Source organism: Bos indicus, chromosome 17, assembly GCF_029378745.1.
Source record: "Bos indicus isolate NIAB-ARS_2022 breed Sahiwal x Tharparkar chromosome 17, NIAB-ARS_B.indTharparkar_mat_pri_1.0, whole genome shotgun sequence".
NCBI classification, from domain to species: domain Eukaryota; kingdom Metazoa; phylum Chordata; class Mammalia; order Artiodactyla; family Bovidae; genus Bos; species Bos indicus.
Genome location: NC_091776.1, coordinates 15,531,718 through 15,549,725, shown reverse-complemented (window position 1 = coordinate 15,549,725; position 18,008 = coordinate 15,531,718). Strand labels below are relative to the sequence as shown.

The 18,008-nt window shown below is 36.3% G+C and overlaps 1 protein-coding gene across 3 annotated transcripts in view; it reads right to left on the bottom strand.

Moving 5' to 3' along the window:
- INPP4B (inositol polyphosphate-4-phosphatase type II B) overlaps window positions 1-18,008 on the bottom strand; it is a 714,114-nt gene that overhangs the window by 417,942 nt on the left and 278,164 nt on the right. For all 3 annotated transcript variants that reach the window (XM_019977498.2, XM_070769067.1, XM_019977497.2), the window contains exons 3-4: window positions 10,871-11,082; window positions 8,138-8,182 (exon numbers count right to left, since the gene is read on the bottom strand). In XM_019977498.2, the coding sequence (XP_019833057.2) occupies window positions 8,138-8,182; window positions 10,871-10,961 (136 nt within the window). In that variant the 5' untranslated portion in view covers window positions 10,962-11,082. The remainder of the gene's footprint in view (window positions 1-8,137; window positions 8,183-10,870; window positions 11,083-18,008) is intronic.

Genomic DNA, 18,008 nt, shown 5'->3' with positions numbered 1-18,008 from the left:
GCTTTATGATCATTTATAAAACACAGATCAGCAGGAACGGAGAAGTGTGAACACAGGAGAAAACTGGCAAGTTAGCCTTCCTCGATTTTTTTTTTTCTTTCCGAGAAACATATAAAACAATGACTGATTTATAGCAATTCATAAACTATGAATGGATCTGACATGCAGGTTAATGAAAGCCTTAGCAAGCTATAAAAGCCACCTCTATAAAGAGATGAGGCAGTTTTTGTGCAGCTTGTCAATTTGGGCATATTTTATACACATTTTCAAATTCTGAACACAGAAAACTGATCACATGATTTACATGACTTTTTTTTTTCCTAGCTGGGCTGTTATATATATGGTAGCTATTTATAGAAAATCTAAAATCAGTATGTAGAATCACATATATGATCCAAGAGAAGAACAGAGCCTTTAGAATCAGCATTCTCCTTGTCCTTATTGAATGCCTGTCTAATATTTGAAGTTACCAACCCAAGGACATCTTGCCTTTGTACCATGACATAATGCTGTGATAGAAATGAATTTTAATCACTGAATTCTAGGCTGTTGCCCATCATTTACCTGGTCCAGATATATAGTGGTTGCCTGTCCACAGACCTTTTTTTAAACAGAGTTTCTACAAGGGTATACTTCAGTTTGTTTATTTAGTCACATTATATATGGCAGAACTGACGTTGCTTACAGAGTAAATGTGAAATAATTTTCCATAAAGTACTTGGAATCACTGATTTTTCAGTACATACCATGATTTCAAAGGACCAGGAAGTAGATGAATCAAGAAACCTATTTGACAATACAGATTTTATTTTCTCTTCTAGGAAGACAAGACGGCTGGCTTTTTATACATAAATTGGTATAATAATACAAAAGTATTTATTGCATGAACCTGGTGTGAGTATGTATTCTGAATTCAGAGTCTTTATCTTGTCCTGAACCAAACATCTGCTGCTGTCCTGGTCTAGAATGTGATTCCTCCTTTGCTCCCAGTTCGAGTGCTGTTTCCTTCCTTCACAAACTGGCTTTAGTTATATGTTCCTTGGAAGGGAGACCTGGCTGGCTCAAATAGTAGGAATCTGCCTGCAGTGCAGGAGACCTGGACGCTATCCCTGGATTGGGAAAATCTCCTGGAGGAGGGCATGGCAAGCCTCTCCAGTATTCTTGCCTGGAGAACCCCCATGGACAAAGGAGCCTGGCAGACCACAGCCCATGGGGTCGCAGAGTCAGACACGACTGAGCAACTAAGCAACACAAGTCTTCCTTGAAAAGCCTTTGACTACTTTTTCTCATATTAGTTTGATCCTTTTATATTCTTAGAGACCCTGAAAAATAGCTTAGCTTTTAAGGATCTTTTTAATGGCTTCAGGAGTCTTAGGCTGAACTAAACTAAAACTAGTTTGATCTCTTTAGCTATACTAAGAGTTAATTGAAGGCAAAGAGCAGAATTTTACCCCTTCAAATATGCCCCCTTTTCTTGTTCAGCTTATTTAGGTGTTTATTTAAATAAATGAACAGTTAAGACATTTATATGAGCATGTTGCAGAAACTTTGGAATATTTAATAAAATACTTAACATAAGGAAAAGCATAACAAAGGAAATGGAAATTTTACCAAGTTGTGAGAACCATGATTAAAGTCTGTCATGCCTGTTCTTCCAATCTTATTATTTTGTGCACACAGACACAGTTAAACAAGGGTTTTGTTGTACATGCAGTTTGTTAGCCTGCTTTGACAACTCTTATATTTCCTTGTTGAATAAAATATCCTTTTGACAGATGATTTTTAATGACTACATAGTTTTCCATCTTTAAAATATATATGTTTCACTATAAAAAATAAACAACACACGCTGATTGACTCTGAGTTGTGGATGAAATGGAGTGGCTCAAACTTTGCTTTACTGGTTCTATATTTGAGGTATTAGAAGAAAAGTCAAGAAATGAGATGGGCAAACAGAAATCAAGAGGGTTGTCAGGGAACTTCCCTCGTGGTTCAGTGGCTAAGGCTCCATGCTCCTAATGCAAGGGTCCTGGGTTCAAACCCCAGTCAGGGAGTAAGTGAAATCGCTCAGTCATGTCTGACTCTTTGCGACCCCATGGACTGTGGCCTACCAGGCTTCTCCATCCATGGGATTCTCCAGGCAAGAATATTGGAGTGGGTTACCATTTCCTTCTCCAGGGGATCTTCCCGACCTAAGGATCGAACCCAGGTCTCCCGCATTGGAGGCAGACGCTTTAACCTCTGAGCCACCAGGAAAGATCCAGTCAGGGAACTAGATCCCAAATGCTGCAACTATTTTAAGATCTGGCGCAGCCAAATAAAAAATATTTTTAAAAAAAGAGGATTAGCTATCTGAAAATGTATGATGACATATGGCTACATTGCAGAGGTAATTCTGCATTGTCTATGATTGATTTTCATCTGATATAGTTCTCACTATATTACTAATAAAATTATAGAAATCAATATGGGTTTATTGACTTTAGAGAAAACAGAGATATAAAGCAAGGATCTATTAAATAATTTGAACCTCAAATTAGTCTTATTTTCTGTGCTAATAAAATCTGTAGAAAGGAACTGATGCATTTTTCAATTCAAGAGGAAGAAATCTCTGGGAAAAAATCATTTTATCATTCTTAAAAGAGAAAACAGCTTCAGAAAAGGCAAGGAATCGAACAATCATTTGACGTTGAATCCCACCTCTCTCTAACCCTTACTCACTAGAGTCTCAGCAACACCCAGGCACCAGGATTGATCCTATTGTCCAGAGGTTCAGTCCAGGTACAGGTGAGGGAGACTAAAAGAAGCCTGGGAGCAGGAACTCACTGGCTCAGCCCCTCTCTTACCCTTGTCCTATTCTGACTCTGACATTCTAGTAGCCCAATAAACAGTCCTTCACTATTTGCAATTTCCACTTTCACTTCAAGACCAATTCAACTCATAATTTGGTTTCATGCCTGATCAAACCAACAACCTGAGTTACTACCCTCGAGCCCCAGTCTTCTCATTCTTCCAACCCTATTACCTGCTGCATAAGTATCTCCTATAGTCTGCCCCCTCAGGCTGGGAGAGTCACCTGGGTCTTATGTTCAGTATGGACACTTTCCAAATCAGCCTCCACACCTTGCCTAAGTCTCTTTGGACACACAGAGGCCTTCCTCAACTCTCTATGTCCAAGATAGGCTCCAAATAGGCCCTCTGTTCTCCAAACCAACTCCTTCTCCCCCAGGCACAGTCTATAGAGTTGCCCTATTTCTGTCTACCCAAGACTTAATACTTTCTGAGAGTACTTTTTGAGTTTTCTATGCTCCCAGTAAAATTTAGATGAATGAATTACTTGCATTTGTTAGGGATTTCACTCCCTCCACCATGTACCCATGTTCCTATCATAACTGAGACCAAGGCTTTTGACGTGTATACAATGTGTGTTTCAATGTGTCCTGCAACTGCTCGCTTGGCTTTCATTAGGTATCAGTCATTAGTATGTAAGTTATTTCAAGAACGTGACCTCATGCTGTTAAATGAAAAACACAAGAATCACATACACATACACACATGTCATTCTCACCTATATATTAACGTGCATTAGTGACTATTGCCTGGGATTCATGATATATGCGGTGTCCATATAAAAATACGGAAACATTCTTTTAAGTATTCTATTGACTTTGGAGGCAGTAAATGGAGGCATGACAATAAATGTGATAAGCATAATCAGGGAACTAAACTTAAGAAACAGTTCACGGGAATTTCTTTTCTTTCATGTCTTTGTCAAATGACTCAATTCTATATATAATTTCCCACAATGGTTTCAAGAAAGAAACATTATCTGATGGTGAGAAATGATCCCTCTTCTTAAATGCCAGCTTTGTTGAAATAAAACAATTTTATTAAACTGTAAACAAAGTCTGTGTTCTCTTGGATTTTTACTTATTTTCCTCTTCGTGAAAATAAAAGGGGTGCCTATATACTCAAGTTAAACGATGAAAGACACGTGGAAGCAGAGCTATAGGTGTCCAGGTGAATTACACAATTTAAATGCAGTCAACCACTAGAAATACTGTTGACAATGGGCATGAGATCCTCATCTTATCAGTACATGTTTCTCTTTTACTATCAAGATATTTTTAACCAATCAGCTTGCTCAATTGACTAGACATTTCCCACCTGATTAACTTGAATAAAAATGTAGCAGAGGAACTTCAACAAGATATAATGATTTTATAGACATATGGACAAGACAGAAACAAATCCTTGATAGAAAGTAACTCATACAAAATAATATGACACCTGCAAAATTAGTGTGGCTGTTCCCAATTTAAAAAGGAAGCCAGTGAAACTCTCAATTTATTTGAATACTTTGGTACAGAATCAAGAATCAAATGTAAGAAAAAAATTATTTGGATGGATAAACAACACAGTCCTACTGTATAGCACAGGGAGATATTCAATATCCTGAGATAAATTATAATGGAAAAGAATATATTAAAACGTATATATATATATATATACACACATATATATGTATAACTGAATCACTTTTCTGTACAGTGGAAATTAACATGACGTTGTAAATCAACTCTACTTCAATAAAAGAAAATCTACCCCAAAAAAAATTTTAGTTGGAAAATTAGTTGGAAAAATATCTCTTACATCCTTTATTCCATTTTGTTCCTAGATTTTTTGTAGTAAGATGCTTTGTTTTCTTTCTCATTAATTAAATATGCATATTCTTAAACAATGAAAAAATATTTAAGAAAATATTACTCTTTAACTTATTAATTATGAAATGAAGCTAACTATATGATAGATGAAGTCTTGAATAATTTGTGAGATTAAAAAAACTTAAAGAAAAAAATGGTGACAAAAATATACACTAAAACCTAAATGGGTTTGGCTGTGATGTCTTTGAAAGAATAGTTTAAAAAATATCCTCAAGAAATGGTATAGTTAAGAATCTTTTAAGTGCTAAGAAGTATAACAAACAGATTAAGAAATACATATTCCAGGATCAACAACACAATTCCCTGAAGATTCTAGATAACTTTCTTTTGTTTACTCATCAAGGATTTCCTGCCATATGACAAAATAAAATTACCTGTTGTTAGGAATTCTAGTGTATTTTTTGAATAGACATGAAAAAAGAAAATTAAAGTTTGTTTTTTTAAAATGGGAGAAATATTATTATGAACAAATTCTCAGAGCTGCTCACCTCTTAAATCTATGATTCAAGCCAGAAATGTAAGTGATGATAGTGTTGTTCCCAAACTTGACTGCACTTTCAAAACAGTTAGTATAGTTAGGTCTTTGAAAAAGACAGGTAACTTTAATTGAAATAGAAGATAGGTATGTGGTCCACACATTCTGTCTCCATGCTTGACTAACAGCCTCTACTCCAATTACTTCTGCCTAATTCAGATTTCCCCTGTTCTCCAGGATTCAAGCAAGAAAGCTTTCTTTGGGTTTTGAAATACTCTTAATGAGTCTAACAAATCTTCATTTTTCAGAAGTCTTGCTGAAAGGTTAAAAAAAAAGACTATATTATCTTAAAAATAAAAGATGAGTAAGTAAAGTCTCAAGTAACAAGAGTTATAGTTAGTGAGTCAGGAGATGCCATGGTCTTTTTTGATACTTGGCTCCCTTTCTGAAAAGTGGATTTTTTCTTTATTTGACAACATCTGAGAATTTTCTAGACAAATAAATAAATAAATAAAGTATATCTTTATCAGGGGTTGTCAGGCATTGCCAGAAAGACAGGGATGAATAGGCAGAGCTCAGAGAACTTTTAGGGCAGTGACGATACTAAGTATGATACTATAATGATGAACACATGTTTATACATTGTCCAAACCCATAGATAATATGTAACCGCAAGGATGAACCCTAATGTAAATTATGGACTTGCTCAGTCACTCAGTTGTGTATGACTCTTTGTGACCCCATGGACTGTGGCCCACGAGGCTCCTGTGTCCATGGGATTCTCCAGGCAAGAATACTGGAATGAGTTACCATTTCCTTTTCCGGGGAATCTGCCTGACCCAGGGACGGAACCCGGGTCTCCTGTGTCTCTTGCATTGGCAGGAGGGTTCTTTACCACTGAGTCACCCAAAAAGCCCCAAATTATTGACTTAGGATAACAATAATCTGTCACTGTAAGTTCATCAACTGTAACAAATGTACCATTCTGGCTGGGGGATGTTGGTAATGGGGGAGGAAATAGATGGGGAAACAGTGGAAACAGTGTCAGGCTTTATTTTTCTGGGCTCCAAAATCACTACAGATGGTGACTGCAGCCATGAAATTAAAAGACGCTTACTCCTTGGAAGGAAAGTTATGACCAACCTAGATGGCATATTCAAAAGCAGAGACATTACTTTGCCAACAAAGGTCCGGCTAGTCAAGGCTATGGTTTTTCCTGTGGTCATGTATGGATGTGAGAGTTGGACTGTGAAGAAGGCTGAGCGCCGAAGAATTGATGCTTTTGAACTGTGGTGTTGGAGAAGACTCTTGAGAGTCCCTTGGACTGCAAGGAGATCCAACCAGTCCATTCTGAAGGAGATCAGCCCTGGGATTTCTTTGGAAGGAATGATGCTAAAGCTGAAACTCCAGTCCTTTGGCCACCTCATGCGAAGAGTTGACTCATTGGAAAAGACTTTGATGCTGGGAGGGATTGGGGGCAGGAGGAGAAGAGGATGACAGAGGATGAGATGGCTGGATGGCACCACTGACTCGATGGACGTGAGTCTCAGTGAACTCCGGGAGTTGGTGATGACAGGGAGGCCTGACGTGCTGTGATTCATGGGGTCGCAAAGAGTCAGACACAACTGAGCAACTGATCTGATCTGATCTGATACATGTGTAGGGGCAGGGGAGTACCTAGGAAACCTCTATATCTTCTGTCCAAATTTGGTGTGAACTGCAAACTGTTCAAAAAATAAAACCTATTAGAAAGAGAAAGAAAACAAAACCAAAAAAATTATGATTGTTTTCTCAATAAGTTATGCTTCAAATTATAATATTTTGAGTGAAGGATGTAAATTTGAAACATTTCATTATATAATAAAAATATATATTCCTAAAATAATTGGAACTTCAAATCACTACAAACTACTACAGATAGTGGAAATATGTGTTTCAACTTGCCCATAACTTCATAAAATATATATGTATTAATATTCAATGATTTGAATATTAACATACATCTGGTGAAATTTCATACAAATAAATGTAAAAATATTAGAAACCTTTCAAAGTACTTCAGGACAATGAAAGAAGAAGAAAAGTCTCTCTAAATAGTTCATAGGAACCATATTCTTACCCCCTTTAAATGCCATTTTGCAACTAATTCCCTAATAGCACTTTGCAGTCATACCCAATTCCGGTTCCTACTCACTAGCTAAGTAGTGGACCAGCCTCAGAGTATGCATTTTTTTTTAAACCACTGCTACATAAGCAAAAATTGCTTTTATTGAAGTGTAGTTGATTTACAGTGTTGTAGGGGTGCACATTTTTAATTCATCCTTTGACAAATTTACAAATTTCTACATGTGATAGATTCTTAGGGTTGCTTAAGCAAGTTAAAGCTTTGAATTAAAATAAAATTCTCAAAGTCAAGGATCTCTCCACAATATCAAGACAGAAGAGCAAGGGAATATTTTTGAGTAAGTGAGACCAAAAGGGGAGCACAGACCTTGTAAATGTCATAAAGAAGGACAAAGGAAAACTCTACATGAGCCCAGTTAACAGCCCAAGGAGTGAGTAATTAGACATATGGATTTTGAGACATGATTTGCAACAAACTTCAGTCACTGTATTAGAATGAGTGTTAGGCAAAGGACTTCTGGCCAGCAGTCTGATTGTGTCTGATTGACAGACACAAACCCATCACCTGTGAAGTCCTCAATCCTTGGGTCATAAGCTGACCTGCTCCATAGCTCAGATTCTTCACTTATAAACTGGGGAAAATAACACTTACCTTATAGAATGATTTTTTTTTTTACAGAATAATATTCATGAAATGTTAGAAAATATATTATGATATAAGTAACAATGATATCAGTAACATACCTAAAGTTGTAAACTATATGTACAAAAGGCTTATTACATTTATAGCTATAAATAAATAAGAATTTCTTACCAAGGATGAATTCCAACTGTGGTTCATTTGGAGTCTTCTGAATGCCTATGAATAATAGGCACAAATTCAGATTGACTATATTTAACTCATCAAAATCAAGTGAACATATATAACTCTCTCGCTGCCCACAATGTATAAACACGTTATTTGGCAGAACAAATAAACTCAGTTAATCATCCAGACGTATATAACAAGTCAATTCTCAGGGCAGGATGTAATATTTATAGCAAAACTAGATATGGCTAAAGATGTGATTGCTGTATTTAGTTCCATGGTTATAAAACAGAAATATTGTTTCCGTAAGGCATGAAAAATGCAAAACATATTTTTCAACTGTTTCTGTTTCTTTTGTATATATGTCGACAGAGATGGAAGCTTCACAAAGGATGACCTCATCCAAGTCTTCTCTGAAGCAGATTTCTCTTTCACACCACCTCGACCTTGTGCTAATAGTAAATAATTAAAGAGCGATTTCTAGTTAGGTTACTCAGGACATGATGACAGTAGTTATTCTGCCAATTTATTGATAGCTCAAATCAGTATTCTATTAAATGTTCTTTCCTTTTTTGGCAGTTAAAAAAAATCTATTAACATGGCTAACTGATTTAAGATGAAGTGGGAGGGAAAGTAAGTTTGAGAACAAAGGTAAGGAAATGGGAACATTTAATGGTTAGAAGATAGAAAGGTAAGGCTGTGGCAAGTAATAAAATGGTAGATGGATTCGTTAAGACCACAGTCTGTTTCAGAGCTTCCCAAACAAGAGTGGCTGACGGGGGATATAGCCATTTTTTTTTTCAGTATCATCAAATGAAATATAATCTATAAAAATAATGAATCAGTATGTTGTACACCTTCACCAAATATAATATGGTAAGTCAATTATACGTCAATAAAAAAGAAAAACAGAAATAGAGATTATAAAAAATATAAAACCAAATAAAACTACAAAAAGTAAGCACAACAACAACAAAAATAAAGAGTGAATGAGGATTGGGATGTCATTTGTCACCACTCATGGGTGACCAAGAAATAAAAGAGTATTATAAAAATCTTCTCCTTGTTTATCTTTATTGGTGCACTCATCAGATAAAACTTATATGTATTAGCATTTAGTCATGAATATACTGTGTCCACTACAGACTGGCACTTGCTATCCACCTCTGCAAGGATTAAATCATGAGCTGCTGCAGCTGCTGACCTTCAGTATCCCCTGAAAGGAATTTAGGGTGGAGATCATAAATGAGGCACTCTGTGATTTGCGGAAAACAACAACAACAAAATGGCAGAACAGGTTTTCAGACAGATATTTTCAGGAGACAATTTTATAAGCCCAATTCTTGCATCTCCTCATATCTAGAAAAGCACTAAAATCCTTCATGGTGACATCTGCTCCTTATAACTAGCAGTGACCTTCATGAGAATAGCAGAAACCTTCTGCAGAAATATGTGCTTGATTGCATGTACTCCTCTTTCACCAAAGTCACATGTACACTGACCTTTCCCCCTGCTTCTTTGGAGCAGTTCCTAAGAGCTATCTGAAATGCTGTCTCCCGGGTTATAGTTTTCATTTTGCCCCAATAAAACATAACTCATAACTCTTATGTTGTGTATTATTTTTTCAGTCAACAACTGTTGGAACCATCTCTTTGTATAAAACCCATCTGTTTTTTATATACAGAGTTCATATTTTTTGCATTTATGTTTACTTTTATTTCCTACTGACATTTAACAATTTTAGACTTTCTAAGAGGGGTTAGATTGACAATTATTAGGTAGGTCTTTGTTAATTTCAAATACTGTAGTTATTTTTTTAAAGGCTATTAACAATTCTGCTATAAGCTCTGACAATCAAATTACTCAAATAAACTCATCCAACCAGTATCATTTTCTCAAGATTATTTTTATAATGTAAATGAAATATGAGAGGTTAGGCATATGTTTACCAGGGCTAAATAACTGGATAAGAATTTTTTGAATAAAACACAACACATGGCTGATTCATGTCAATGTATGGCAAAACCACTACAATATTGTAAAGTAATTAGCCTTCAATTAAAATAAATAAATTTTTTTAAAAGTTTATGCTAAACAATCTAACCCAAACTCTAGAATGTTAAGCATGAGAGGAAACATATAATTCTTCCAATGATTTGAATTACTGGAGTAGCACAAAAATCAACGTTCATGTTCAAATGCTAATCCTGGCCAAATAGCCAAGCTTGCTTGCTCTATTGATGTGACTTAGGTATGGCAGCAACCGCTAAGCAGCTAGTGTAATCATTGTGCCCTAATGTTCTCAACTGAAGAGTCTTTGGTTTTAAAGAGAAAATTTCTAGGTTTCAAAAAATAATTCCACATGAGAGTAGAAATATATTCAATAGAAAGTGTGCAACAACAGCCTCCTAAATGGTGTCTCGGACCCTCTCTGTGCCTCCACAATTAGGTCTCCATCAACATCCAGAGTGATTTTTTCAAAATTCGAGTACTGTCTTAGTTTTCCAATTGATCTTCAAATAAAGATCAAAATCCTTAACAAAAAGAAACTATATACTGTTCTTAATACACATTCAAGAACAATGGTTCTATTTGATATTGAACCATTTCATAGACTATCATCTACCTCACCCAGGATAAAAGAGGAGAGACGTATCATAGACTTAGAACACTGAAATAATAGTGCAAAGGAACAAAGTTATTTAATTTGGGAACAAAGTTATTTAATTTTATACTCACTTGTGAACTGAAAGTCCCCGGTGTCATTCGCCTGGGGGGTAGGCAGAAAGTTCTGGCCTTCTTCTGATGCTCCTTCCTCTTTGATTTCCATGATCAATCTTCACAGTTCGTTAAATCTCCCCAATGTCTGTGCCCAAATGCCACGGCCAAAGATTCTTGGTTTAATATAGGTGTATTTTCAGCTAAAGTCCTGATATTCCCACTCTGAAATTCTGCATTTAGGAAACAGCAACAGGAAAAGTCTCAGTTACTTCCAAGTTCAGTATAAAGCTAAAAACTCAAGGTAGTTAGAGCCTACAGATACCTTCGTATGAACTTCCTTCCCGCCTCTCCCACTTTTATTTTCAGAATCTATCCACACAGTTAATGTATCATAAACTCTGGGTTAAATGGGTATTCTCTATGTAACCATTTTACTGTCATATGAGATACTTCTAAATCCTGAGAGGTATATTATTTCTCTTCTAATTCATTTTGTAAAGTAGCACATAGCTATAGGAGCTGCTAAATTAATATGTACCTAATTTAGCAGCAAGAGCAGACAGCATCTTGACAAAGCATTAGGATGTTCAGCCAAGATGTATCTTACTATCATTCCTTCCATTAGAACTGCCCTTTATGCTTATCTCTCTACCCACTTTTGTTACAACACTATTCATGAGCACATTAAGACCATTTGGCACAACACTCTTCTTCCAAGATGAGCTAACAGGTTGTTCAGGGAAGTTCCAACTTCATCATTATCCATAGTTTCTTGCTTCTCTGCCTGATCAAAGTTTAAATGTTTAATGATTGGGATATATGGTGAAAAGAATGAATATTAATTCTAAAAAGCTAAAGTTCCAGGGCAAACGAAAGGAACAGCAAAATGATGAAAATTAGCATGGGGAAAGAAAGCCTCCAAAAGTTTAATACCCTGTTACACAGACAGACTCAAACAGAATTAAAGTCATTTTGATTTTTAGTATGTTATTCATGACCAAGAATGAATTAGGAAAAAAAAAATCAATGTTGTTTTTATTCAAGTTACCACCTGAATTAAAATGTATAAAAATCTTTAAACATCTACCCAATGCTATTTAATGAGATAGCAGCAATGGAGTTTGGTTTGGAATACTGATTTGGTTTCCAGCTTCACAAGTTCATAAACTCACTCTTTGTTGTTTTTAACAAAGCAACTTCATTTATAATTCAGCTCTAGTGTTTAAATGTCATCTGGCAAAAATTAAATCCAGAGAGCATCTTGAATCTTTAGAACATATTACAATAAGTTTGCAGATAAATACACATTGGCTTCTAAGGATATAACTAGGAATACTTGCTGGGGGTAAAAGGCTATAGTACTATCAATAAGACCAAATCCATTAATTTGGTAATTATATGTTTTATTGAGTTATAGTTGATGTACAATATTACATAAATTACAGGCATACGACATAGTGATTCACAATGTTTAAGGTTATACTGCATCTATAGTTACTATAAAATATTGGCTATTATATTCCCTGTGAGGTACTATATATCCTTGTAGCTTATTTTATACATAATAGTTTGTGTCCCTTAATTCCCTACCCCTATATTGGAAACAAAAGCAAAAATAAATGGAACCTAATTGAACTTAAAGGAAACCATCAACAGGATGAAAAGACAGCTTACCGAATGGGAGAAAACATTTGCAAATGATATGACTGATAAGGGGTTAATATCCAAAATATATAAAGAGCTCATACAACTTAACGTCACAAACAACCCAATTAAAAAATGGACAGAGATCTGAATACACACTCTTTCCAAAGAGGAGATGCAGACGTGCCAACAGGCACATGAAACCATGCCAAGCATCACTGATCATTAAGGAAAAGCAAATCAAAACCACAGTGACCGATTGCCTCATACCAGTCAGAACGGCTGTCATCAAAAAGAACACAAACAAATGTTGGAGAGGACGTGGAGAAAAGGGAACCTTCATACGCTGTTTGTAGGAATGTAAACTGGTGCAGCCACTGTGGAAAATCATAAACATATATATATATACACATATATTTATATAATTTTGCCATTTGAAACAACACAGATGAACTTGGAGGGTACTTTGCGAAGTGAAATGCCAGACAGAAGAAAACAAATACTGTATGATATTACTTGAATGTTAAGTCTAAAAAATACAACCAACTAGTGAATATAATAATAAAAAAAAAGGAAGCAAACTCACAGACACAGAAAACAAATTAGTAGTTTCCAGTGTGAGAGGGAATGGGGGAGGGGTAATATAGGGGTAGAAAATTATATTTTAAATTAAGATAATATTTTCTTGTTGGATTATTTAAATTTAGATATCTTTTTAATATATAAATAGGAAAGGCGCATACTTATTGTACCACATTCTTTCAAGAACCTATGACAAATGCATTAGCATCAGTGGGATGCATTAGCATTCACATCTGTGGAAGGGCGCCATGTATGTGGGACTCAGATACACGGATTTTGTAAACTTTACTACACACTTTGACCAAAGACTCAATCCCTAATCCTGATCAGTCATTTTAAAAATTGTAAAGGAGATCTAAATAAGGCAATAAGGATGAATCCTAGCAAAATAATAACCCGGTACCCAATGACAAGTGATTAACAAATGTCAACTCTGTGTGTGGGTTGTGTGCACTTGTGTAATTTGAGGGTGAGTAGAGCTAAGAGTCGGACACGACTGAGCAACTTCACTTTCACTTTTCACTTCCATGCATTGGAGAAGGAAATGGCAACCCACTCCAGTGTTCTTGCCTGGAGAATCCCAGGGACGGGGGAGCCTGGTGGGCTGCCGTCTATGGGGTCGCACAGAGTCGGACACGACTGAAGTGACTTAGCAGCAGCAGCAGAGAGGACTAAAGTAAGATGCCCACAAAGACCCACTAACATAGTCTCATTTTAAGCACGCCCTTTCAAAACTGAAAAATGAACTCAATTTTAGAGAGTATGGAGCCAGACCTATGAAACAAAGCTTATTTGACAACCTCTTATGATTCTATTCATTTCCATTCTATCTTTGCTGCACTTGAGGACAAATTTCAGGTGTGATAGTTATTAGCAAGGCACAGACCTCAGAAGGAATCAGCTACTGTACTGGCAAAGTAAAAACCAAGCATTTCCAGCTGATAAATATAGCCTTTACCTAGGGTTATGGTTAGGGGCAGTAGTTCCTTTTCTGTGTCTGTTTGGAAACTTTTTGGTTTGGAGATCATGCATAAAAATAGACTGAGGTTTTTACATACCACACAGAAGTTTAAAACAGCCAGAGACTAAACAATTCTTAAAGCAGAAAGAAACCACATTAAGTATACCTTAAGCAGAAGAATAACACACTTATATTTGATTTTTAGAAAGCTTTTGTTGATGTTTTTTAGTAGCTAAGTCCTGTCCCACTCTTTTGTGACTTTATGGACTATAGCCTGCCAGGCTCCTCCGTCCATGGGATTTCCCAATAGTGGAATGCGTTGCCATTTCCTTCTCTAGGGCATCGTCCCAACCCAAGGATCAAACCTGCATCTCCTGCATTGGTAGGTGGGTTCTTTACCACTGATCCACAAGGGAAGCCCCTTTAGAAAGTTTATTGAAAGTCAAAGAGGAAAATATACTAGAATGTGACAACTCAGTAAGGAAATCAACCTGTTTGGAGGCAATCCTAATATTCTAGAAAAATGAAATAATAAAAAGAATTCATGCCAACATAGAAGCAGATAACTAGAGAAGAAAATTGGATCCAAACCAATTAGAATCTGGATTCAAATCAATTACTAAATAGAATTACTTAGACTTGGTGATGGAATTAGATGTGATGTCAGAGTTGAGATAAAGGAAGACAGAAATTTCACATGGGACCCAGTCTAGTTTGGACTATGAAGCTATCTGTAGAATACAGTAAGTCCCCTCCATGTGAACCTTCAAGCTGTGAACTCTCAAAGATGCACACGTGCGTTCCATCAACATCAGATGGGAATGAGACTGCAGCTTGCCCTCTACTTCCTACTGCTGATGACCCTTCAGGTCAACCATCTCCCACCTCCTCTCCCTCCTCCACTCAGTAACTCTTCTTGCCTGTTCACTCCATGTCAGCCCCTGTATGCCAGTTGTTGTGCTATACTACTCTACTTTTTAAGGTACTGTACTGTAAGATTTAAAATGTTTTCCTTTTTTGTGTATGTTTGTTTTCTATGTATTATGTGTGAAAAGTATTATAAACCTATTACAGTATAGTACTATACAGCCGATTGTGTTAGTTGGGTACCTAGGCTAACTTTGTCGGACTTACGAACATGCTATTGGAAAGGAACTCATTCATATGTGGGGAACTTGAAGAAGGAATTGCAGTCAAAGATGATGAGTTTGATTTTAAACATGTTGTTTCTGAGATGCCTTAAGATATTCAGAAAGCGATTGAACACATGGGTCTAGATCACGGGAAAGATATTAAGGCTCTTAAAATATATTTTTGGTCAATTATTGTTGACTAATGGTTGAAGTCAAAGGGATGCATAAAGTCACAGAAAGCAAGGGCATGCAGTGAGAAGAAGGATGACTGAGGACTCAACCTTAAGGCACAGAACTGTTTCAGAGAGCAAGAAGAGACGTCACCTGGGAAAGGGACCAGCAATGATGGGGAGAGCAGAGAGGAGTGACCAAGGGTAACGACATCATTGTTTCTCAGATAAACAGTGCCACTGGGTTAAAAGGTGACTTCACTTTTTTTTAAGAACGGGGACACGTGTGCATATTTAAATACTGAAAGGACATAACCAAAGGAATAAAGAGGAATTAAATATTAAGAAGAAAGGAGATGATTGATGGGGCAAGGAAAATCTGGATGCTAGTACCTGCTGTAATGAAAGGAGGGGTAAATAGAAAATTAGATATGATCTGACACATAAGGGAGAGAAACTTAAGGATATTCACCCCATGGCTTCAGCATTTTTTTTTTTCAAGAAAAGGACATATTTGTGAACTCTGGGTAAGTAAAGATGTCTCAACCTCACTTCAAAAGCACAGTTCATAAAGAAAAATGTTAATAAATTTGACTACATTAGAAGAAATATGTTCTGTAAGCAAAAGATACCATATACAGTGTGAGATAATTTATATACTAGGAAAATACATTTGGAACACAGAAGTTTTCCATTTCTGCTTACATGAGGACAGAAAGACTATTACTCCTACCAGAAACTCAAGAAAAAGCTGAATAGTATATAAAAATCCTAACTTTTCCTTAAGTAAGCAGAGAGCTGAGGTCTCAAAGCAACCAACCAGCCTGAGCTCTTAGAAAAGATAAATTCCTCCAGAGAGCAGAGCTGTCTTTCACCAGAAGAAGGGATGTCAGGCTCCAAACAAGTTTGAAATGGAAATTCAATCAAAATATTTAATGACTTACTAAAGGTCAGGGTAGGTTACCATGAGCATATATAGGTACTGACAGCCACAAACTCAAAGGTAGTTTGTATCCATCAACAGATGCTTTTCTTCATGAACCTCACCAGACGCTCATGAGAAAGACTGGGAGCAGAACAGGATATGAAGAAAGCGTCCTTGATAATGCAGGACTGTGGGAGGCAAGCAGCAGAAAAAACACAGCACATCACTTGGACCTGCCTCTCTCCAGAACAAAACTGGCCAACACTGTTGCCATCAGGGCACAGGTGAAAACTCATTGCGATGAGGGGATGGAAACGAGAGAGGAGGGAGGAAAGTTTCCTGAGATTGTTTCATTACAGATCCTCTATTTCTAAGAGAAGGAAAGAATCGCTGAGAAAGCCCTATCCATAAGGCCCAAGAGCTCAAGACAGCAACAATATAAACAGTCAGGAGAAAAGCAAATAAGCGATCAAGAAAACCAGACTCATATGATGTGGAAGTTGGAATTATCAGAAAGAGAATACACTAAAAACCGTGATGGAGGGGAAGGAGGTGGGAGGGGGGTTCCGGATTGGGAACACGTGTACACCCGTGGCAGATTCATATTGATGTATGGCAAAACCAATACAATATTGTAAAGTAATTAGCCTCTACTTAAAATAAATAAATTTAAATTTAAAAAAAAACTGTAATGGAAAAGGTAGACAACCTGCATGAGCAGATGGATATTTTTAGCAGAAACTATTGGAAAGAATCAAATGGAAATGCTAGGAATGTAAAAGAAAAAAATATTTAAAGACATCAGAACCCTGATCTAGGAAGCTCAGAAAGCACCAAGCAGAAGAGTCACATATACACAACCCCCCCACCAATAATCAAACAAGCAAAAAAAAAAACCAAAAACTTGTACATATATCATATTCAAACTACTATAAACCAAAGTTAAGGAAAAAATTTTTAAGGTAACCAGAGCAAAAAAGGCAAAGTACATATAGAATGACAGAAATAAGAAAACATTTTGGACTGCTTAGGACCTATGTAAGTGACATATTTAAAGTTCTGAAAGAAGAAAAACTATCAGACGAAAATTCTATACAAAGTAAAAATAACCTATAAAAATTCAGAGAGACAAAGACTTTTGCCCAGACAAATAGAAAGTGACAAATTCATTACAAGCAGACCTGCACAGCAAGAAATACTAAAGGAAGTTATTCAAGCATGACATAACAGAGAAATATCTGGATCTGCAAAAGAAAAGAAGAGTACTACAAATAGTATAAAGGAAAATAAATGTTAATTTCATTTTTTCTTACTTTGAGTAACTATAAAAGATAATTTCCCAAAGCAGAGGTTGGCATAATTTTCCTGTTAAGGACAGACAGTAAATATTTTAGGCTTTTGGAGTCACGGAGTCTCTGTCAGAGTCACTCAACTCTGATGCTACAGTGTGAAAGCAAATACTGAAAATACATAAACAGGTAGGCCTGGCCATGTGACACTAATATTTTATTTGCAAAACTAATTGGTATTCAGAGTTTGTTTGACGTGCAGACTAGGATCTACCAAACACTGGTCTAAAGCACAATTAGTAGCAACGTATTGTATGCTTCTAGCATATGTAAAAAATAACATCAGTAGCAAGATGATGAGAGTGAAGAACAGGGAGTTATTATTGCTTTTACACTAAAATGATAGGCTTCTCTGGTCACTCAGATGGTAAAGAATCTGCCTGCAATGGAGG